At 33.6% G+C, this 23,711-nt stretch overlaps 2 protein-coding genes across 2 annotated transcripts; one reads left to right on the forward strand and one right to left on the reverse strand.

Annotated features, from left to right (window-relative positions):
• Window positions 1-287: 287 nt before the first annotated feature.
• LOC108860525 (rho guanine nucleotide exchange factor 8-like) lies at window positions 288-2,837 on the reverse strand. The gene is made up of 7 exons (XM_018634390.2): window positions 2,581-2,837; window positions 2,148-2,264; window positions 1,888-2,042; window positions 1,738-1,812; window positions 1,269-1,541; window positions 807-1,127; window positions 288-665 (listed from the first exon to the last, which is right to left on the reverse strand). The coding sequence occupies exons 1-7, from the start codon at window positions 2,831-2,833 to the stop codon at window positions 303-305; spliced, it is 1,557 nt and encodes a 518-aa protein (XP_018489892.2). The 5' UTR covers window positions 2,834-2,837; the 3' UTR covers window positions 288-302.
• Window positions 2,838-19,855: 17,018 nt separating this feature from the next.
• On the forward strand, window positions 19,856-23,453 carry LOC108833536 (B3 domain-containing transcription factor ABI3-like). Its single transcript, XM_018606947.2, has 6 exons — window positions 19,856-22,047; window positions 22,205-22,297; window positions 22,438-22,538; window positions 22,677-22,723; window positions 22,826-22,902; window positions 23,003-23,453. The coding sequence occupies exons 1-6, from the start codon at window positions 20,389-20,391 to the stop codon at window positions 23,165-23,167; spliced, it is 2,142 nt and encodes a 713-aa protein (XP_018462449.2). The 5' UTR covers window positions 19,856-20,388; the 3' UTR covers window positions 23,168-23,453.
• Window positions 23,454-23,711: the final 258 nt, after the last annotated feature.

The following is a 23,711-nucleotide window of genomic DNA, read 5'->3' on the forward strand; positions in this document are numbered from 1 at the left end:
TTTTTACACCATACGCTTCTTGTTTGTCATGTTATGTGCATAATTAATGTCCACTATTTCGTAAGTGAAGAAGAACAACAAAGGCATCATTTAAAGATATTATAAAACATGTACGATTGAGATATAGTTATTTTTTTCAAAATTTTAAACCCCTTACACGTTAGGGACTTCTCTATCCGAGGAATAAACCCGGAAGGAAGGGTGTGAGAGCACATTGAACAATTCTACTATATATGCTTTCATTCCTTGTCCCTAGCTACACTCTTATGTCCTCTGTAAATGTTATCACCGCCCATAGATTTTCATGATACATTTCTATCTTTGGCGCTTCGAAAACCGTTCAACTTCTCTAGCTTCTCCAAGTAGGATAACTTTTTCGGCGTAACACTTGGGGGTGTGGTAGGTTTATCACTCCAACCCATGAAATCAAACAATGTCTTGGAATGCTGCCGGTCAAGCCTCTCGGTTTCTTCTCCCGAGTTAGAAGACCCCGGTGACTCTGAATCCGTCTCCGTTCTCCCACCATCTGATGTCTCTTCAGCCAATAAAGCTTGCTTTACCGCCAAGGAATCTGTGTAAAGAACATCTTCTATCCTTGACATCACAGTGTAAGCCAAGCTCTCAAGTATCCTCGAGTAACTCTCCAACACGGCTTGTCCAATGTCCTGTATATCATTTAATCAATCAATAGTTAAATCTATCATTTCAATTATAACCCTAAAAATTATATGTTATTTCTTGTTATCCAAGTCGTCTGCACTAGATGAAGGACTAATTAATTAATTAATACACTGCTTTGCATTTACCTTGTTAAACTGAATCTTGGAGATGTCAAGGGAAGACTGAGGAAGGCCAGGAAATTTCTGTTTGAGGAAGATCAAGATCGTCTCTGCTCTCTCTTCGAACAACTCTCTTTTCTCCAAGCTAACACCTGATCCCCAAGGAGATTTGCTGTCCTTTACGTGAAGCTTCCTCTTCCAAATCACAACAGATGCCTCAATCTTATTCTTCAAATCCAACACTTTGTGCTCTGTCGACAAGTCCATCATTGACAAGAACTGCGCTGGATCAAACCACTCCTCCGTTATGCTCTTGTAGATCGAATCTCCAAGACTGGCTCTTCCGTTCTATCAACATAAAACAAAATCACACAAGTTGTAAAATTTTCTTTTTTCAATCTGAATAAATTTAACATTCTTTCAAAAAAAAAAATGTATATAACACAACAAAGGGAGAAATGAAATACAATAGTATCAATGAATGTTTACCTTTGGGAGAGAGTCGATGTAGCTCTCCGGTATAGCCATTTCAGAGAGGACTTGAGCATTAATGGCCATTGCAGCTTTTTGAACCTGTGTGACTGAATCTTTTTGGAAGTAAAGCATTCTCCGAGCCGGGTCAGATAAACCGCCGGGAGGAACTTTCACCGGAGGGAGCCACCATTTGTCGTTTGACCTAGCATTGCTCGCTTGTTTCCCTTCTTCTGAATCTCTTGACACATAATAAAACTCGTTGTGTCCTTTGAAATTGTCAAGTGTATCCTGAACATGTTTTCAACACCATTAATCCATCATTATACGGTAGCTCTTTCACTAACTACTATATTTATGTCGGATTATCAACAATAGAAAATGAAATATATTAAAACTTGTATTATTTATTTTCTAAATTTCTTAAGGTGTTCTTTTGTGATAAAAAAATAAGTTTAAACTTGACTACACAAATGGAAACCCTTACGATGAGCATGGTGTCGAGTTTTCGAAGGGCTGGGATGTTCATGAGAAGATCACCTCTTTGTCTTGTCACCATAATCTACACAAAATCATTAAACATTATAATATGTATAAAGAAGTATAAATGATATACTTCCTTCGGGAAGATTCAAACCTCGGTGCAAACTCCATCTTTGCTCGTTTGCTGAGAAGGAACAAACTCGACGATGTGTTCGGTCACGGACAACAACCAATCGATCTCTTTCTTCCACCTAGCTTGTCTATCTTGTGGCATTGGTTGTAGTTTTGTTTGTTCCCCGAATATAGACGCTGAAAATTAATCGAATCATAATAGGAAACTTAAGGAAATCAAACAAAACCCTTATAGCTTACTTGCGAACGAAGAAACTAGGAATGTTAAAGAAAAAGACATACCAGCCAGATTTGTGATGGCGTTTGAAAGAGCCAGAGCAGAAGATACTCCTTTTCCGCCACCGGACATATCTTCTCCAAGTAGTAGTTTTGCAAACCTGTCCTTCATCATATCCGTATCTGCCATACTTATGTCATTATTAGGGTTTCTCTAACAAATGTTAAGGGCGACATATGTCAAGAACCAGTCTTGTACATAGTCGATGAAACATTTGTCTATAACCCTCAAATTTTCAAGACTTTATATACATAATTATATGCCTCCAAGTTGTTCAAATATGCCTCCAAGTTGTTTAAGACAAAACTTTATTAAAATTCTTACTGAATTATCTATAATCTCCTAAATCTTTTCATCCTTCCTACGTGACTACGTCAGCCCATAAACTCCTCGATTAACATTAACAAAAAGCAAGTTATTGGGAAAAAAAACTTTCACCTGCTTGTTGTCTGTCGGGTCGTTTTCCCGGTCGAGTAAGAGGGGAAATCATTTGAGGAATGCTCTCAACGGGGCTTTCTGATAAGCTATTGGAATTTTGACTTTCAGGCGTGTTGGACTCGACAAGATGTGAATCTCCGTTATCCACAACAGGTGTTTGAGATTGTTGTTGTTTTGTCGAGGATGAATTAAACATTCTTTTGAAACTGAACGATTTTGAAGCGCTTAGTCCTCGTTCCAACGCTGCCACCATGGTACGACAACGTTCGCTTGTTTTCTTGCCTCCCAAGTTAAAACCCGTTTTGCCTTTAAGATCCAACTGATCTAAGAGATGACATAACTTTTAGAAAATGTATAGTAGGTTTTTTGTGGAATACATCATTAAACAAAAAATCTCTTTTGGTTTTGAAGTGAAACAAAATTGTTAAGAACAAACGTCTGTCTTCGATTCAAGGATTAAAAACATTTCAAATATAAGAAATTAGTAAATCAAATGTTAGGAAATTAGCTACTTTTAGGATTTGTTTCACTCTGTTTCGTGTTATAAATAAATTGATGGTTTGTGGTAAAAGTGACGTTCCAGGAAGAACGGGAAAGACAATAAAAATCCACAACTGATTCAACTTTCTCATGGGAGATCTACCACTCATCGAATATACTATTTTGTTATCCTCCAAATTTTGTCATCATCATTTGTCCGGACGAAGTAGTCCAAGTGGTAGGATGGCACTTGGTGGCAGACACCATCCGGGTTCGATCCTCCCAATGCGAAAACTACCCTACTTCGCTCTAAACATCAAAACGGTACTGGGTTCGATCCAGCTTAAGTAAAGCCCTCCCAGATGAAGTAACCGCTGCCTGACCGGACCCAGAGATTGACCCGCAAAACGGGGAACCCTGGATTATCAAAAAAAAAAAATTGTCATTCCTTAATCGCTATTTAAAATAGTTTCAAACTAGAATTTTGATTGTACATATGCTTTGAGTTTATATAACTAAAAACACCGTGAAGTCACAAATGAAATAAATAAGCTTGAATATAACCTTTTCTTTCTATAACAAATTTACGAACTAGAAATTAAGAAACAAAATTAGGAAATTTTAGAGCATCTCCAATGTATTACTCTATTTTCTACTTCAAAATGGAGTAACTCTAAAATGGAGTTGAGTTTTGCTACAATATATTACTCCATTTTCTACTTCAAATTGAATAATTTAATACTTTAATGTTTTATAATATTTAAAATTAGTAATATCACTTTTTTTTTTTTTGGTGGGCAAAAGGGAGACAGAACCTCTCTATATTATTAAAAATTCAAAAAATTACGAAATAACAACATGTCTAGGACGAGAAACGCCTAGAACATCATCCTCAAGAATAGAAATTACATTAGATGGAACAGAATTAAGAATATGAATGCCTAAAGGCAAAGTAAAAGCATAGTTGGCTAATCCATCGGCGAGACAATTAGCTTCCCTATACACGTGACCAATCCGGACAATCCAGTCCTTTGAAAGTAAGCCATGGCACATACGTACCAGGAACGACAGTGGGTGAGTTTCCTCAATTCCTGTCTTAAGAAATCCAACGACAACTGCTGAGTCAACCTCTAACTCCAACCTCGTGATACCCCTCTCCCATGCCACTACCAGACCGTAATAAACTCCCCACAATTCCGCCAGTGGAGCAGAGCATCGGCCAATATTTAGTGCGAAACCTCCACACCAATCACCAAACCTGTTTCGCAATACCCCGCCTGCAGTTGCAGCACCTGGATTTCCCTGCGATGCCCCGTCTGTATTGAGTTTAACCCACTCGTCAAGCGGAGCTTTCCACGCTATCCTTCGTTCCTCGCGTTGGTGAGAGAGTTTTGTACTTCCTAAAACACATGCTGCTTTGGACACCTCTGCTGCTTTCTCCTTAACGAATTTCACTCGGTCTCTGCACAGACGAGTGTCCCCAAAGATATTTCCACATCTCCATTTCCACGCCCACCACACCGTTACTGCAAAAAAAGTTGCCCAAGGGCTCTCTCCCACCATATGATTTTCTCCCAGGTTCGTGAACAGCCATTGAAGTAGCGACTGTGTAAAGAAAATATGTCTCTTACCCCTCGGGACCACGCGATTCCATATTCCCTCCATAGCCGGGCAATCTCGAAGAATATGCAAGACCGTCTCTGGAGCTCCCTTGCAGACTTCACACGTATCTGTAGCACCAAGATGCCTTCTATATCTCTCGCAATTGGTCATGATGACCTGTTGTCCTGCAAAATAGTCTGTTTTCACTTTATAACATTTCTATTAAGTACAATATTAACCACAATTAAATTTTTATTATATAACTAAAAATACTCAACATGGTTTAAAAAAGGATACATTTATTACATTAAGAATTACATTACTAGCTTAAACACAATAATACATCAACTTAAATTATTCATTTAGATTATTATAATTATTCATCACAGATATTTTATGTTTTATATTATATATTTTGTTGCATAAAATATTTCATTAGATTAGATGGCTGTTTATATAATTAATAAATATTAACAGCAAATTTTATAATATATATAATAAAATAATATTATTATACATATTTATAATACTATTTATTAAAAACGAAAAATATTTAAATGTGAAGGACTATTTTATAAATAAAAAAATTAACTCTATTTTGGAGTAATGAGTTGGTTTACTCTATATTTGGAGTAATCATGTCTATCACTCCATTTTTGAGTGGTTTTTAGAATGGGGTTGGAATTGATTTTACTGTAAAATGAAATTTGGAGTGGGTTTTGGAGTAGGGTTGAAGATGCTCTTACCTCTTATCCAAATGATTCAGTCAGATATGACTAACTCGAGGTATACATGACCCACAGTTACTCCATTTAAGCTTTTCTTAACGAATCATCCATTAATATAGGACTAAACTTACTTACATTGATTAGGTGAGTTTGATAGTACAAACAGAGGTTCAGACATGAATACAACATCTATAGGATAACTTCGGTTTTCAAAGTCTCAGCTAAGGAATCAACATCAACATTTCTCAATTTGGGTATAAACAGAAAAGAATAGTTAAACAGGACATGAATGTCATAGAGAAGTCTTTGGAGCTCACTGCACTTGCCACTAATGTTGAGCAGTGAGATAAAAGATTGGGAGAAACTGCACTCTAGAAGAGCAGTTCCATGAGTTGTATCTCATGATACCATTTGTAGGGTCATTAAACATCCAACCACGTCCACCATTTGTTATTTTTTATAGAATGGTGTCAAAAAAATTAGTTGAATTGAAATGGTTTATGAATTTATTCTTGTAAAAAGATTGTCTAAAGAAAAAAAATAAAAAATGAATAACTTCATGTATATACACAAAACGGGATTGAGAATTTTGAGGCCTGAAAATTATGAAAAGTCAAATTAAAGTAAGCGGTAAAAGCATATTCATTTTCACTCCGTATTTTACTCTAAATGATGTAAAAAAGGAGTAATGAACAGAAAAAACATTATTTTATAAGTGGGGTAAACTTTAATTTTTTCTTGTTCATTACTCTGTTTTTGAATAAAATATAGAGTATTGATGAAGATGTCCTAAATAACAAACTGAAACATATATTTAAAACACTTAATCAATTGTGCTAATATATTATCGAGAATAATTCTCCACTTGAATATATAATTTCAGTTAGAATGTGAAGCACATCAAACATGTGCTTTTATTCAAGACCGGCTCTGTACAATAAAATGATGAATCTCCCATGATCCACCGGCGGGTTTGTTTGCTATTTCCTCATAAGCAAAAGCAGAAAAAGAAAAGAGCATTACTGGAAAAATGTATATCAGAAAAAAAAAATGTAACTTTCATTGGTTTGCATCCATAAAAATATATTATCATACTTGTTATTATTTTTTTTTCTTGCTAACAAATAAACGAATATGAAATTGTTGCATGTTTAAGTTACAAAAAAAAAAATTTGTTGCATGTTATTTTTTTGTTAAAGAAAATTGTTGCATGGTTGAGTAGATAATACTAAAGGAAGAAAAAGGAGCCGCAAAGGAATTGGTCACACAGCTGTAAATTAGCAAATCATAACTGAACGATCTCCTCCCAGTCAAACTCGCCACGTCTTGCCAAAGACATCTCGTGACGTGTTGTCTTCAGCTCATTTGCGATCCCCTTATTTCCAAAAATGCATGCAAGAAAGAATTACACTCTCGGTCACTTTCTCACAATATAATTACAACACAGGTACATTTGTGCTACTGAGGCAGTTTTGCACATCTTTTCATAACAAATGGCAGGTAAAATCTCCTTTCTATCCTTCATATGCCTTAACTAATACAAAAATAAATAATAATATGACAAATCATGTGGTCACAGTTACCAATCGATTAATGATATGCATATTATGTATTTATTAAATCTCCACCCTACATAAAAAGTTAATGTTTATTTGAATGGCCCAGATCACATTATCAAAATTTTCACAGATTGACTTCTTCTTCTCCCATTATTTCTCTCTTTTGAAACATGTCGATTTGAACAAATAAATTTCAGTTGTGGATTCAAAGATTGGTGGAAGAAGAGGACTCCATGAGCAACGACAGAGAGATATTACGGGCCACCGGACGTGTGACGACCAGAACCGGATTCACCAACGACGGAACCCAGACTTCCAGTCCGGCGGGATTGGCGTCGGAGAGCTCGATGAAAGTGATGGAGAGACAATCAGATGTTTCCTTCTTCCTCCAGCTGGTTCGAGCTCAATCGAAAACTCTGGTGACAATGAACGCTGCGGAGAGAACAACGAGGTGTGGCTTCTGGTGAAAACAGATCCGTCAAATATGAACCATGACCTTCACTTTGTCTCTTACTCATTTAAATACAGTCTCTGCCCACAAACTGAGCTTGAGAAGATGAAAGGACAAGAACTTGTTTTTTTCTTTCAGAGGGGTTTGAGCATGTGTTTTAATGGATATACATGTACGGTTAAGTGTTGTTTCCTTTTGGTTTCTGATTTATATTGTTGTATCTCAAACCGAAGAAAATGAATATGTGTAAGAGGTGTACAGATAGATAACGTCTAAGAGGTAGGTCATGTACAGTTTGATATCACTAACCATGTACATTTCAACAGTGAATGTGTCCAATGTACATTTCAACAATGAATATGTGTCCATCTGTGTACATTCATTTTAATGTTAGCAAATAACTAACTTTTTATTTTGTCTAATAAAAATTATGTCATTTTTATGCCATTGTGGTACAATTAGTTTAAATTTAAGTAACATCCATAGGTGTACACGAAAAAGATATTAGTAGTGTACATTAGAGAAATAGTGTACACTTTAGAGATAACTGTACACATGAACATCATGCAAAGTACACTATAAAGATAATATACGCATGTACAAATATATATACATATGTGCATGTACAAAGATATGATATGTACAAAGATATCATTTTAGTCATGACATTGGTGTACATGTGGCTACCATAAACTGTGGATACTATAAAACGGTGTACATGTGGATACGTACACATGGATAATCAGGTCTATGTGTACACGAGACACTAATTTTCTTCTGTAGATAAAGATCTCATTGTTTTTTCTTCTGTAGACACATCTATCTCATTGTGTAAATCTTATTTCAGTGGCTTCATAACTGCCAACGATCGGCTGAACAATCAAAGATTCATCTCCTCTGTTTCTGAGATGAATCTCCACCACGTTAATGCAACAAATGAATATGTCACTCAGCTTCTTCTCCACTGTCTCCAGCATCATCTTCACATCCAGCTTTCCTCTCAAGTTACCATGTATAACAAAACCATGATCAAAACCATCGACTCATGTTTAGTTTTTCAATCTGAATTTGACGAGAATCCTTTCAAATTAACAACAAAAAAAGCTGTGGAATTTATAGATGAGAACCTCACATGGCCAAAACTTATAGTTCTCAGAGAAAATACAGATCTATGTTTTTATCTCTTAGCAAAACCTTTTCCATAGCTAATGAATCAGCCAAAAAAAAATGCAGAAGCTTGGTTATGAAAAAATGACGAACCTTGGAAGATTCGAGACGAATGTAAAACGTCTTCTTATTTTTCTTGTCTTGTTTCAATCTGTTCATTAGTACTTTAGACTCTAACACATCTAGGCAACATCAAACCTTAGACTCTATATAAACGCTACCTTTTGTATAAATTATTAAAGCCTCAAGCTTCTTGCAGGAAAATGTTCTGATTTTTAGCTTAACACAGATCTGAGAAATTGAGAAAGAGAAAACAGAAAAATGTGTGAGAGAGAGAGAGAGACGCAAAATTCAAAATATTTCAACATCCATTTACACAACATAACTTTCCATAACTAGTAGAGAAAAGGAAAATAATAACTCAAATAATAATGCTAATTTACTTGGTTACAGCTAGGGGGTTATTGGTGTAATTAACCATCCAAAAAGTGTCTTAGTAGCTGTAAGTGATCTAGAGTAACAATAATATCTTAAAAGTGACCTAGAGTGTTAATAACTCAAAATGCAAACCTGATTAGTGATTAAAAATAATTAATCAAAAAATTATACTAGTAATTACTTAGACCTCGATCGGTACAGCTGATGAAGAAGTAGTAGCAGTATACTATAGAAGCAGTATGGTACAGAAGCTGTATGGGGTATTAAAACTTTTAATAAGATGATTGGTAGAGCAGTAACAATATACAATTTTAATTTTTTATAAAAGTTAGTATATAATATATTTATTTTAAAATTATATATATTAAATTATAATATATATATTAATAATATACTTGTTATTAAAAATAATGAATCTCAATTAATAACATAAATTAAATTAAATTTTAAATGTGAAATATTATTATTTAAAAAATATTTTTTAAAAAAAAATATAAATTTATTTTTGGGTATAAAATAATTTTGAATATTATTAAATGAAATAAATAAAATATAAATTTATTTTTGGATATAAATAAATTGAATATTATTAAAAAATAAATAAATTATCATTATATGTATCTTTTTATTTTATATATTAATATATATAATTAATTTATTTTATTTACTAATTTCAAAATTATGTTTATATCGAAAATTTTATTTCAAAAAATAAAATTTACAATTAAAATATCTATTTTGAAAAAATAATATTTTGCATTTAAAATATAATATAATTTATATAATTAAATTATATTTTAAATGTGAAATACTATTTAAAAAAGCTTTATATTGTAAATTTATTTTATAAATCAAAATTTCATTTTTTGGATATAAAAATAATTTTATGATATTATTAAATCAAATAAATAAACTAATTATATTTATTTCTTAAATTTATAAATTGTAAATGCTCTTTCAAAAGTTTCATATGAGAACATTTGCTAAAGAACATTTAGAGAGCATTAGCATTTGATAAATGCTTTTCTAAATGCTTTTCCAACAAATATTGATTGGATAATGTGGAGTATAATGCTAATGTTTTACCAATCAAGGCCTTAGACAAAAGACGACAAAATAGAATCCCAAATAGCAAGTTTATCCATTGCAGCTTTCCTTCGCATCATTGCACTCTTCACATGTGCGACTCCCGTTGTTATTTTCTCCGTCACAGCAAAACGCTTCCAAGTAATTACTGTTCATATTTTTTCTTTATCATCTGACTACATGCATTATTATGATTACGGTAACAAGACCCAGCCCTCATTTTATGTGGGGTCAATTTGCTACTTAAATAAAAAATACTCCCTCTGTTTTTTAAAGATGTATGTTTTGGTGTTTTCACACATATTAAGAAAATACATTAACTATACATTATTTTTAGAAATTATCAAATTCCAATGCATTTTAACCAATAGTCTTTCAATAAATTCAATCAATTTTATTGAAATTTGCAATTTTTGTATAGGAAACATAAAAAATACATCTTTGTGAAACAATTTATTTTTCTAAAACATTTATCTTTAAAAAACAGAGGGAGTAATTGTTAAAAAGGGATCTAGATAGAATCGAACCCGAGTCTTCGTGGGTTCAACAAGTGGATTTTACCACTGAGCTATCGATTTTAAATGAATAATTAAGCACAAATCAAAAATATATCATATTTTTGTGGTATCACTTGCCATCACTCCATCCTTAGTGGATCCGCCCCAACGATTAACCAATGATGATGAAATTTATTAGAAACTTTAAAACCTCAGAGACATGTACTTACTAATGAAGGATTCAAAAGAGAGACTAGAAGCAAACTGATGTAGCGGAAGCTTCTATGGATAGAACTAGATCTGTTTATTCTAAAAATACACAAATCTAGGGTTTGTGAATACTCTTCACAGTGCTTAATTAAAAGCTCGTAGGGATTGTGAATATGCTTCACAGTGGTTTATAAAAACTTCTTTAGGGTTTGAGAATACTCTTCTCATTGGTTTATCAAAACCTCTTCTGGAAAACTTCTTTTCTTAAATCATCATAAACTCTCTACAACTATAGAGTCTAAAAGACTATATATAAGAAAACCATAAAACCCTAAAACATTAAGATAATTATCAAATAATTTATGAAATAAATAATAAGATAAATGGAAATATTCCAAATATTTATCTGCATCATTCTCTCCGGGTTGGAGAAGATTCGTCCTCGAATCTTGATCATAGTCTTCGAATCCAGAACGTTTTCCAAGAAAAACTCTTCCTCGAATCTTCAATAGCCTGTATCGCACGATTTTTGCACGAATCCGATTGTAACTTGAATCTTCAAAAATCCGTTTTTGCACAAAATTTGCACATAACAGATAATTAAGATTATGCCCAAAATCTTCATCAATACAACTTCGCTCTATTTTTGCACGAAAATCGTTCTACACAGACTTTACACAGATCTCGTCCCGTCCGAATTTTGCACAAACTTCATCTTTATAGACAGAGTCGACAACACATATATCTTCTTCGATAAAGCTCTCCTCGTCTTCATCATCATCCAATTGCACATCTTGAGCTCGTGTCGCTTCTCTTTTCTTTAATGCCTCATCGAATTTATTTAATGCCGTGCAGAAATCTTGTTCTAACTTCTTATAAATCTTGTTGAGATCTTGTTTAAGTTTTTCCAAGATCTAATCTTGTTTAAGCTTTTCCAAGATCTCAGCTAGTGGTTGTTGTTGTAGATACATCTGCGATCAAGATAATAGAACCGTTTGGCTCTGATACCAACTGATGTAGCGAAAGCTTCTAGGGATAGAACTAGATCCGTTTATTCCAAGAATACACGAATCTAGGGTTTGTGAATACTCTTCACAGTGCTTAATTAAAAGCTCTTAGGGATTGTGAATACTCTTCACAGTGGTTTATAAAAACCTTTTTAGGGTTTGAGAATACTTTTCTCAGTGGTTTATCAAAACTTCTTCTGGAAAACTTCTTTTCTTAAATCATCATAAACTCCCTACAACCATAGAATCTAAAAGACTATATATAAGAAAACCATAAAACCCTAAAACATTAAGATAATTATCAAATAATTTATAAAATAAATAATAAGATAAATGGAAATATTCCAAATATTTATCTGCATCACAAACTCAAACAAAACAGACATATCATTTTCTAATACGTACAAATTTCGAAAGCATACAAGTTCTATATAAAACTAATCAAGTTTCAAGTTTCATCATATAAAATATTTTTTAAACGAAGTGAAAGTAGTGAGAATTCATCCACAATACACGTACTCCCAACGATAAAAATTATACAAACTTTTGCAGTAACAATCTAGACTCTAGTTGTCGACCTACAAGTGGTGTTGGTAAGACCCAAACATCTGACTTAGATTAGAGCACCTCCATCCCAAAGTTTTTAAGGGGTTTATAAGAGATGAAGAAGCCCGGTGGGACCTTTTTTTTTAAAACTCTCCACTCTCTCACCTCTAAAACCTTCTATTTAAGAGTTGCCTCTTACACTGTTGCGCGGATCCCATGCATACGTGACGACCCGCGATTGGTTGTTTTTGTTTTTTGTTTTTTTAAAAAAAAAAATCGGAAAAAATTAAAAAAAAAAAAGAAAATTTAAGAACCCCAATTGGAGTTTCAGCTATGGAGGTGCTCTTAGATTATAAGCTCATAATGTGAACTTGAACTAAAGTCTAATAAACGCGAGTAAAATATCAATTACATAGCCATTACATGCATGCTAAATATAGCGACATTTGTTAATTAATTCTCGAAGCAAAAAAGAATACTTTTTCCTACCAGTTGTATGATGGTTTCACCGTACTCATAGGCTAAAACTGTTCTATCACCTTACAATTACCACAACAACTACACATCCAATAGAAAGCGTATCCAATCTATAGCAAAAAAAGCTACACTTTCCCCTCACAGAAGTATTCATTTACGATATCTTTAATAAATACATTGAGATATTGATTATTATTATTATTATTATAGTCATTTTTATTGGTTTATGTAGCGATGAAGACTAGACACGAATACAGAAGACAAGCATTGAAGCAATGAATATTCGACATTATTTTTAGTGCAAACTATATCTTCAAAAAATTGATGACATAAGGGACGAGAGAGAAATGGTGAACGTAGACGTGACGGGTTTAAAATGGACAAAACTTTGGCAAAGAAAATTGGACAAAACTAAACGCAAAGCGTAGAGGCTACGTGGCGCTATCTTAGTAGTCAATGGATGTTCTATTTGTATATATACGGGTATGAGTACGTCAACGTACATGTAGGCCCGTATTTCTTTCAACAAAAAGGTATTTTGGAATTTATGATTTATAGTTTCCTTGGATTAAGTTAAGCACAAACTTGTAAGAGTAGCTAGTATTTGTTTATAGCGGATGTTATGAATAAAATTTGGTCTGTTTAAAATATCGTATGATTTAACCATTTAAGGTGCTGACCGGTTTTCCCGCTACCACCCGCAAACGCAGCTTTTGCGGTTCATAGCGGTTGTTGGCGTTTCGAAACAATCATAGAAAACGCTACAAATCGCTTCAAACCGCTCTGAACCTCTTAAAATCAAAAGCTGGTTCCAGCTAGCGTTTGCGGTTGCGGGCGGTTGCGGGAAGGTAAATTTTTTTTCTTTAAAAACAGAATAAATAAAAATAATACTAAAAATATCCAATAAAAATTTTCAATTGAAATAATAGAAATTGTAAAATGTATTCATATTATATTTTAATTTATATTATAAAAATTCAAAACTAAAATGTTTTCTATAAATTTTTAAAATTGAATAATATGATTTTATAAATATAAATTTTATATTTATCATATTTTATGATTTTTAATATTTTTATAATTACATAAAATGTAAATATTGTTAAATTATTATTTAACAGATGTTGCGTTTGGTAGTTTACCAGTCATAAAAGTCCCGCAAACGCAACAATTTCTAACAGCTGTACCAGTCGTACAAATCTCTAAAAAACGCTTAAAACCGCAACCACCCGCACCCGCAAACTCCCGCAACCGCAACCGCAACCGCTGCGGTTACACCAGTCAGTTATCGATTCTGAATTGATCTAATATCCTATTTTTCAGCCCAAATATTATAGGTCGTACTTAGGGGTTGACTGGTTTTCCCGTTACCACCCGCAAACGCAGCTTTTGCGGTTGGTAGCGGTTGACAGCGTTTCAAAACAATCATACAAACCGCTACAAATCGCTTTAAACCGCTCCGAACCTCTTAAAATCAAAAGCTGGTTCCAGCTAGCGTTTGCGGTTGCGGGCGGTTGCGGTTGGATAAAAAATATTAAACTATTTTTTTTCTAAATATTTTAAAATTTAATATTTAAAATTAAAAAGGAAAAATATTATAAATAAAACATATACACATTTTATATATTAATTTAAATTCACAAACAATATAGTATTTTTTATAAAAACTTTAAAGTAGCTATTCATCATAATTTTTAAAAGTTAATGTACATACATATATAAAGATATACACATATAAAAAAGAAATAAAACATTCTTTAAAAGTTTTAATATAAATCTTCATAAAAATATATTAAAAAATATAACTTTCAACTACTTAAAAATTAAAAAAATAAACTTAATATTATTATTAATAATATTATATTAACAATTATTATATTTTATCACAATATTTATTTTTATATTTTTATAATGTTATAATATATTTATATTGATAATTTATTATTAAACCGCTACAATATCTCATAATCAACCAGTCACAAACATCCCGCAAACGCAACAATTTTTAAACGTTATTCCAGTCATACAAAACGCCATATAACGCTTGAAACCGCAACCACCCGCACCCGCAAACTCCCGCACCCGCAATCGCAACCGCTGCGTTTGAACCAGTCAGGTCCTTATTCATAGACAATTTCACTGAGGTGCCGACTGGTTTTCCCGCTACCACCCGCAAACGCAGCTTTTGCGGTTTATAGCGGTTGTTGGCGTTTCGAAACAATCACAGAAAACGCTACAAATCGCTTCAAACCGCTCCGAACCTCTTAAAATCAAAAGCTGGTTCCAGCTAGCGTTTGCGGTTGCGAGCGGTTGCGAGAGGGTAAATTTTTTTTCTTTAAAAACAGAATAAATAAAAATAATACTAAAAATATCCAATAAAAATTTTCAATTGAAATAATAGAAATTGTAAAATGTATTCATATTATATTTCAATTTATATTATAAAATTCAAAAACTAAATATTTTTCTATAAATTTTTAAAATTGAATAATATGATTTTATAAATATAAATTTTATATTTATCATATTATTATGATTTTAATATTTTTATAATTACATAAAATGTAAATATTGTTAAATTATTATTTAACAGATGTTGCGTTTTGTAGTTTACCAGTCATAAGAGTCCCGCAAACGTAACAATTTCTAACAGCTATACCAGTCGTACAAATCTCTAAAAAACGCTTAAAACCGCAACCACCTGCAAACTCCCGCAACCGCAACCGCAACCGCTGCGGTTACACCAGTCAGGCCCTGAAGCGGATATTGGTCAGGGGCGGATGGACGTAGAAGGCTATGGGGTCACATGCCCCCGTCTACCTTTTCAATTTCTTTGATAATTAGCTTGATATTTGTCCAAAAGCCTCCAGTGAAAAATATGTATAATGAAATTTTTTGTGTGTGCCCCCAATTGATTTTGATCCTAGAATCGCCTCTGATATTGGTCTAATATATCAAAAGACGTTATCTTAAGACGATAAAGTTTACGAACATAACCAGTTTGCAATGTGTGTAATGTAATGGTAAACATATTTTCTTTGTTATCACTCAACAAACATGTTAACCACAACCCACCCACCCCAAAAAAAAATTGAAACATTAGAAACAAAAAAAAATTATTGAAACGAAGACATGAGGCAGAGAGGGAGAGAAAGGTCCACGAAGAAAACTTTAAAGATGAGGAAAAGCGTCGTTATTGGCGGAAAGATAAAAAAGGTTGCTTTAAACTCAGAAACGTTGACATGTGGCAGCATGTGAAGACAACCCGCCGCTTAAACAACGAATGGTGACGAAAGGCCTTTTTTTTTTTGGTAAACTGTGACGAAAGGCTTCTTGTTTGCAAATTGCATGTGCTACCAATCTCTCTCTATCTACTATTTTTGGTTCCTCCTACAAAAATATGGTGAATTAGCTGGGTAACTATAGTGGAACGAAAATCACTATACCTATGTAAAATTTTAGTGTTAGTGATATGGTAATTTATCTCAAAAGTTAGCTAAAAATTAAATAGAATAGAAACATGCAAACAGAAACCACCGCTGTAACCATAATTTGTCGGAAACACTCGATCGAAACTCTTCCTCGCAAATATCGTCGCATACAATTTTTCTCTTTAACCCATCAACTAATTACCTCTTTTTTTTTTGAAAAAACTAATTAACGTCCCCCCCCCCCCCTAATTAACGTCCCCCCCCCCCCCCCCCCCCCCATAAATCGGTTTCTCTGTCTTCGGAAGCGTCTCACTGGTTCAATCAAAGGGTCTGGGAGCATCTAGTTGTGGAAAATTCACCAGTTTGTGCTAAGGTGGACCTGATAGCATATATGAGTTGGGTCCGAAAAAATGTGTCAACATTAAAGCTAGTAAAAGGTGAACAAGTTTTTCTCGATATGCCAGCATCCTGCTCGAACCCGTTTCTCATAAGCTCAACGTAGACGAGTCCTTCACGCCAGTAAAACATAAGAAATCAAATCTGGAATCAGAACTGATGGCTGTAAATGACTAGGTGGAGATACTTCTGACGAACATTTCAATATTTTTACCCAAACACATGTTAAAACTATATGAACGCAATACATCACTGACAATTAGATTGAATTGGATGGATACTTTTTCTTTACAAGAATAGCTAATAAATAAATAAAATAATCTGTCAGTTTGGATAACCATATCATATCATAGACACGCAATCAACATAAAGTAAAATTTTCAGTAAAAATAGCGTACTTTTGGTATATGCATGATTTTGAAATTATTTATGAAAATTTTAATTCATCGAAATTTTTCTATATGGATAGTGAATGATAATCATTCTCAAATCTCAGTGATATGGATACTATACTTTTCAAAATAGAATTGTCTGAATTTAAATTTGACGAATTCTAAATATCTTATTTGAACTATATTAGAATAGTTTTAGATCAAATATCAGAATGCATATTTATTTTCCTACCCTAGTATAATAGTAATTTATTTTGAAAATATTCGCGCATACCTTATCAGTTCGATAAACACATATTTACGTTTCAAGCATTGACTTGTGCATTTAATATATTTACATAAAATGTCAAAAGAATCAAAATAGCACTGACAACAACTTAAATAGATTCTTAATAACATTTATTTTTAGATAATTTAAATGTTATATTTATAGAACTACAATAATAATTTAGTTAAAATAAGCAATTATAAGTCTCCAAAACTATCTATTTCTCATTCTTCATATATTTTTTATATTTTTCAAAATACTTAACATATTTCATATCTCAAATTTCTCCTTTCAAATTTTATCCATAGGGGATATATATATATATATATATATTTGAATTAAAAAATACCGCTAGATTTTGAATTACGATTTTAAAGTGCATAAACCATTTTCTGATTAACAAGATTTGTATGTAGCACAAACTTTATGTTTCGTATGATTTAATGTATATAAAAATTACTTACACAATTGAATGTTTTAGGTTAAAAATCCATCTATGTAACTCGTTTCAAATTAATTTTATTTTAGATATTATAAAATTGTAATTAATTAATTTTGTGATTCTTTCATAGCAGAAAGATATTATTCATTGAGTATGTCTATTTATCTGACAAAAAATATGCATGCCATAAAACATTTAATCATAAATTATATAAGCTTATATTATTTCTTGTATATAACTACTTAATTTATTTTATATATTATAAAATAAGTAGTATAATTTATTTACCTACATTAATTATTTATTTTAATAATTTAATTTCACTTATGAATTTTATATAAGTTATCATAACTTTTTCACGAAATATATCATAATTGAATGTATTGATCATTTACAATAATATTTTACTATTAGCTACAAATTTGTTTGATTGTTTAAAAAAGTAAAGATTCTTAAGATTCAGTTATAATAAAAATATTTGATAATATTACTTTAAAATATATTTACTATTTGACGGATTTAAAAGTATCTGTTATTGATTCTCTAAGTTGTTAGAATTTATTTAAATTAAAGATTAAGAAAATTATATGAGCATGTTTCTACTTATTTCATTTTGGAAATGTTTATATCTTTTATTAAAATTATTCATAAAAATAATCTTAGTAGAATATAAATATATATCAAAATGTTAGTGACATAATATGTAATATTTATTTTCAAAATAGTACTTCTAGTTTCATACTATGCATCTATAATATATTTTATAAATGGAGTAATCTATTTTTTATTTGTTATTTATTATATTATGGAATGAGAAATAAAGTAAGGTTTGAATATTTTTACTCTGTAATCATTTTAATTCCATTTTGAAAGAAAAATATAATTTTATATTGGAGATATTCTAATACAACAAAACATGAAAGAATTTCGAATCCACTAATTTAAAGTGATTTACCTAGATATTAAATATATAGCATTTTACTTATATATTTACAGTTCATTTTATTATGATAACTAGAATTATTAATTATATTTTTTAACTCGTGATACTATTAAATGGGTTTACATATTTCTGTTTCGGATAAAAAATAAAGTTATTTTAAAAAATCACAATGGGTTTACATTATTTCTGTTTAGGTCAATAAATTTTTAAAAATCATAATGCAGTTAATTTATAGATATTTTATATAGTTTAGAAAAGAAAAGGATATTTTAGTATATGCTAAAAGTAATTATTTCAGGTTGGTAAAATCCGTGTGTTACCTCTTCCGCTTCAATAGCGAAGTGTAAGTTTCGAATCTTTTGACCAGATAAATTTAAAACCGACAGGGAAACTTGCTTTTGTTAAAGTGAGATTGCACATAGGAAATAGAAAGTCGATAATTGGAAATTTTATAGTTCTATAAATTAAAAAGGGATTAAGAAGCACCGCTTGGTCTCACCACTCAAGGTCGAACGTATGGCTAGTGGGCACAAACTTCTGTACCAACCTTTAGATACTAGCGGCACGAGGGGGCTTCTATTTTCTTCATTTTTTTTTCTTTTGATCAATTTGAAATGTGTATTAATATATGTAGGTTTTTGCACCGTTTAACGTCAAAACCGTGTCTTTTCTTACAGTATGAGAAATTTTTGATTTTTTTAGAGCTTTAAATGTTCTAAATATTGCTGACCTCAACATCTTTGTCGATGTTGTCATATACTATATTAAAACGTTTGCTTTTGTCTTCTTTGAAAAATCAGATGCTGAAAACTGTTACATCTCTTTTTCTTAAATCTCTTGTCCCTGTCCATTTCTTCTCACTGAGTTAATTGAATGTTGCAAAAGAGAAACCGAATAACTTCAACCAAATTTGCACTTATCGGCCAGAAAAAGGGTTCCATTCGACAAGATATTTAATATCATAGAAGTGATAATAGTATAGTAAAAAACTTCCATATATATCATGGAACAAACTGGAACACACATGGGGCTCTCTTATTTTAAGTTATTTTCTTCTTCGGGTGATTTTTAACCATGTTTTTTATATAGTTACATATAATACTATTTTTATAGTATCTTTCCATAATTGTCAATATAAAAGAAGAGTGTCTTCTTGTATATATCCTTCCTAGGAGTAAAACTGTTTTTGATTAGATATTGGGTTGTTCATACGTTCATCCTCTCTAAAAACCAAAACCTCTTTCGTTAGAACAAAATACCTATCTTTGTGAACAAATTACATCTCTTATACTTCAGATCTACAAGCAAAAGTTGGACGATATTACAACTGTGTCTTTGTTTATCTGAAGTTGATGGGAATAAGCTTTGGTGAGATCTCTCCATATGTTTTAGATCCTCTTTTTTCTCTCTCTTAGTAATCTCAACCACATCAAGCTCTTGCCGGGTTATACAGACGTGGATATCTATGGAGATCGATAGCCAGATAGTTTATGTTGTTTGATGACTAGATTTATGGCCAAGTTGGGTTAGTTTTTCCTTTTTTCTGCCCCCTTACTCACATACAAACCCTATCTTTCCGTACAAAATACTAAAAACCCTAGCTTCCACTCTCTCTCTCCCCAAAAGATATTATCATTTCTACTTCCACGAGAAAGGATTATTCGGATTATTCACGGATCCACCACACCATGAAAAGCTTGCATGTGGAGGCGAACGGAGGAGATCTGGCTGAAGATTGTGGAATACTCGCCGGAGGCAGTGATGAGGCTGTTTTGATGGATGGAATGGGTGAGGTCGGTAGAGAGATCTGGCTAGATAACCATGAAGGAGACCATGGTCATGGTCATCGAGAAGATGATGATATAATTGTTCACCATGACCCTTCAATGTTCTACGGAGATCTACCAACACTCCCTGACTTCCCATGCATGTCATCGTCTTCATCATCTTCAACATCTCCAGCTCCTGTCAACGCCATCGTCTCCTCGGCCTCTTCCTCTTCCGCAGCCTCTTCCTCAACTTCCTCGGCTGCTTCTTGGGCTATATTGAAATCAGACGGTGAAGATCCGACGACTCAGAATCAAAACCAGTACGCATCGGGAAACTGCGATGTCGAGTCTTCAGCCGCACTACAGTCCACTGCTTCCATGGAGATTCCGTTGGATAGTACTCAAGGTTTTGGTTGCGGCGAAGGCGGTGGTGATTGCATTGACATGATGGAGACTTTCGGGTACATGGATCTACTCGATAGCAATGAGTTCTTTGATACTTCAGCCATCTTTAACCAAGACGAGGACACGCAAAACCCTAACTTGATGGAGCAAGCGCTGGAGAGAAAAGACCAGGTCGTTATTCCAGTTATGGAGAATAATAACAGTACTGAAGGAGACATGCAGATGATGAACCCTCCGTTGGAACAAGAGGATGATCTTGCGGGAGTGTTCTTGGAGTGGCTGAAGAACAACAAGGAGACTGTTTCAGCTGATGATTTGAGGAAAGTGAAGATAAAGAAAGCTACTATTGAATCAGCAGCTAAAAGGTTAGGCGGTGGGAAAGAAGCGATGAAACAGCTTTTGAAGCTGATTCTTGAATGGGTCCAAACCAATCACCTACAAAGAAGACGCACCAACGATCTCTCATATCAACAAGATCCGTTTCAAAATCCTAACCTACTCCCACCGTCTGATCAAACATGTTTCTCACCTTCCACATGGGTTCCGCCTCCTCCTCAGCCACCACCACCACCACCACCACAACAACAGGCTTTTGTTTCGGATCCGGGTTTTGGATACATGCCTGCTCCAAATTATCCGTCTCAAGAATATTTTCCATCACTCGAATCTCCACCGACGTGGCCACCACCACCACAGTCTGGTCCCATTCCACTTCAGCAATTCACCATGCCAAACCCTCAGTATACTCCATTTCAAGACCCTGGAGGTGGTTTCACGGGATACAACATGAATCCATATCAATATCCTTATCTTCCTTCTTCCGGACAGATGAGAGATCAGGGATTGCTTCGTTTGTGTTCCTCAGCTACTAAAGAGGCAAGAAAGAAAAGGATGGCGAGACAGAGGAGGTTCTTGTCTCACCACCATAGACACAACAACAATCAGCAGAACCAAACTCAAATCGGAGAAGGCTGTGGTGCTGTGGATCCTCAGCTTAACCATGTACCTACTACAGCCACGGGCGGGACTTGGATGTATTGGCCTAATGTCCCTACCATGCCACCGCCGGTCTCATCTCAACTACCGGCGATGGAGACTCAGTTGCCCGCCATGGACCGAGCTGGCTCTTCTTCTGTTATGCCACGTCAGCAGGTGGTACCAGATCGCCGGCAGGTACTGTACATACAAAATCATCCTTCTCGTTGAGTACTTTTAGCTACATGCAAAGAGGGGTGAACTTGCAACTGTTGTTATGGTTGATGAAGCAGATGTTGATATAATTGCTATGTAAATGAAATAATTTTTTTTTTGGGTGGGTTTTGTTTATCAGGGATGGAAACCAGAAAAGAACTTGAGGTTTCTCTTGCAGAAAGTGTTGAAGCAAAGCGACGTGGGTAACCTCGGAAGAATCGTCTTGCCAAAAGTAATTTTACTTCTAATTTCTTGGAGCCTTTGTTTTTTTTTTAATATATATTAGTTTCTACGTTCAAATAAATATGTTGTCATTGTTGTTAATCAAATTTCTCTGTATTTCTTAATTTTATTTTTAAAAATGTAAAACAGAAAGAAGCTGAGACGCATTTGCCGGAGCTGGAGGCAAGAGACGGCATCTCTTTGGCCATGGAAGACATTGGAACGTCTCGTGTTTGGAACTTGCGCTATAGGTAACTACGAAATAAGCGAACTTGCTAATTTTGATTTGTTCTTTTATAAATGAACTTATTAGTGTAGCTGTCAAGAAATGGAACTTGGCCAATCTTCGGTTATTCATGGAACTTTCTTCTTTAATTGGTATTATGCAGATTTTGGCCGAACAACAAAAGTAGGATGTATCTCCTCGAAAACACCGGTATGATCTTGAAAATACAACAACCTTTACTAAATTTTCGTTTCTATATATCGGTTTTATTCTGTAATTTATGTAACGTGTTCTTTTGTTGACATTATATAGGCGATTTTGTGAAAACAAATGGGCTCCAAGAAGGTGACTTCATAGTCATATACTCCGATGTCAAATGTGGAAAATATGTAAGAAGAAGCATCACATTTATCTTCTTTAATTTTCAACTTTCATCAGTACTTTTGTTAGCATAATTAAATTCGTAATTACGTAATATTTTGGGGACAGTTGATACGAGGGGTTAAAGTAAGGCAACCGGCTGGACAAAAGCTAGAGGCTCCGTCGTCGTCAGCAGCTGTAACGAAGAGACAAAGCAAGTCGCAGAGGAGCATTAACAACAACTCTCCGTCCGCAAATATAGTCGCTTCACCAACTTCTCAAGCAGTTAAATGAAAAAGAAACAGTATAAATATTATTATTATGTACGAAATAATAAAGAGACAAAAAGGAAAAAATGTCATCGCACCTGAGCTTGCCACTTCTCGTGCATGCATGGGATCTCGTGGACCAACGGAGGTTTATGATTAAAGCAGTTTTGTCGAGGTCCAACTTTTACTCCATTTTTCCCTTTTCTTCTCGAGCTGTCTTTAAATAACTCCTTTTACCTTATGGATGTTGTAGAGATAATTAATTCTGGAAGTGGTGTTTGTATTATATTTCAGGGGAGATTGTTACAGTATTTTTTGTTGTAAATTTGTTTCTTTCACGTATATTGCACTGAGATGACAATATCGTTCTACAGGTTAACACTAGCTCTTCTCTCTAGTTTCTCTCTAACCTCTCTCAAGAAAAGCATTCGCCGTGGTTATCGATTCCGGCCGACGGATGAGCTGTCTACAGCCACCGTCGGTCCGGTCCCAGTTTTTCTTTTCTGTCTGTTTACTATCGTATCGGTTCGGGTTTATCCCGTTTTGACTCCAGCGGTGTTCTATCCGAT

Source organism: Raphanus sativus, chromosome 5 (genome assembly GCF_000801105.2).
Source record: "Raphanus sativus cultivar WK10039 chromosome 5, ASM80110v3, whole genome shotgun sequence".
NCBI classification, from domain to species: Eukaryota; Viridiplantae; Streptophyta; class Magnoliopsida; order Brassicales; family Brassicaceae; genus Raphanus; species Raphanus sativus.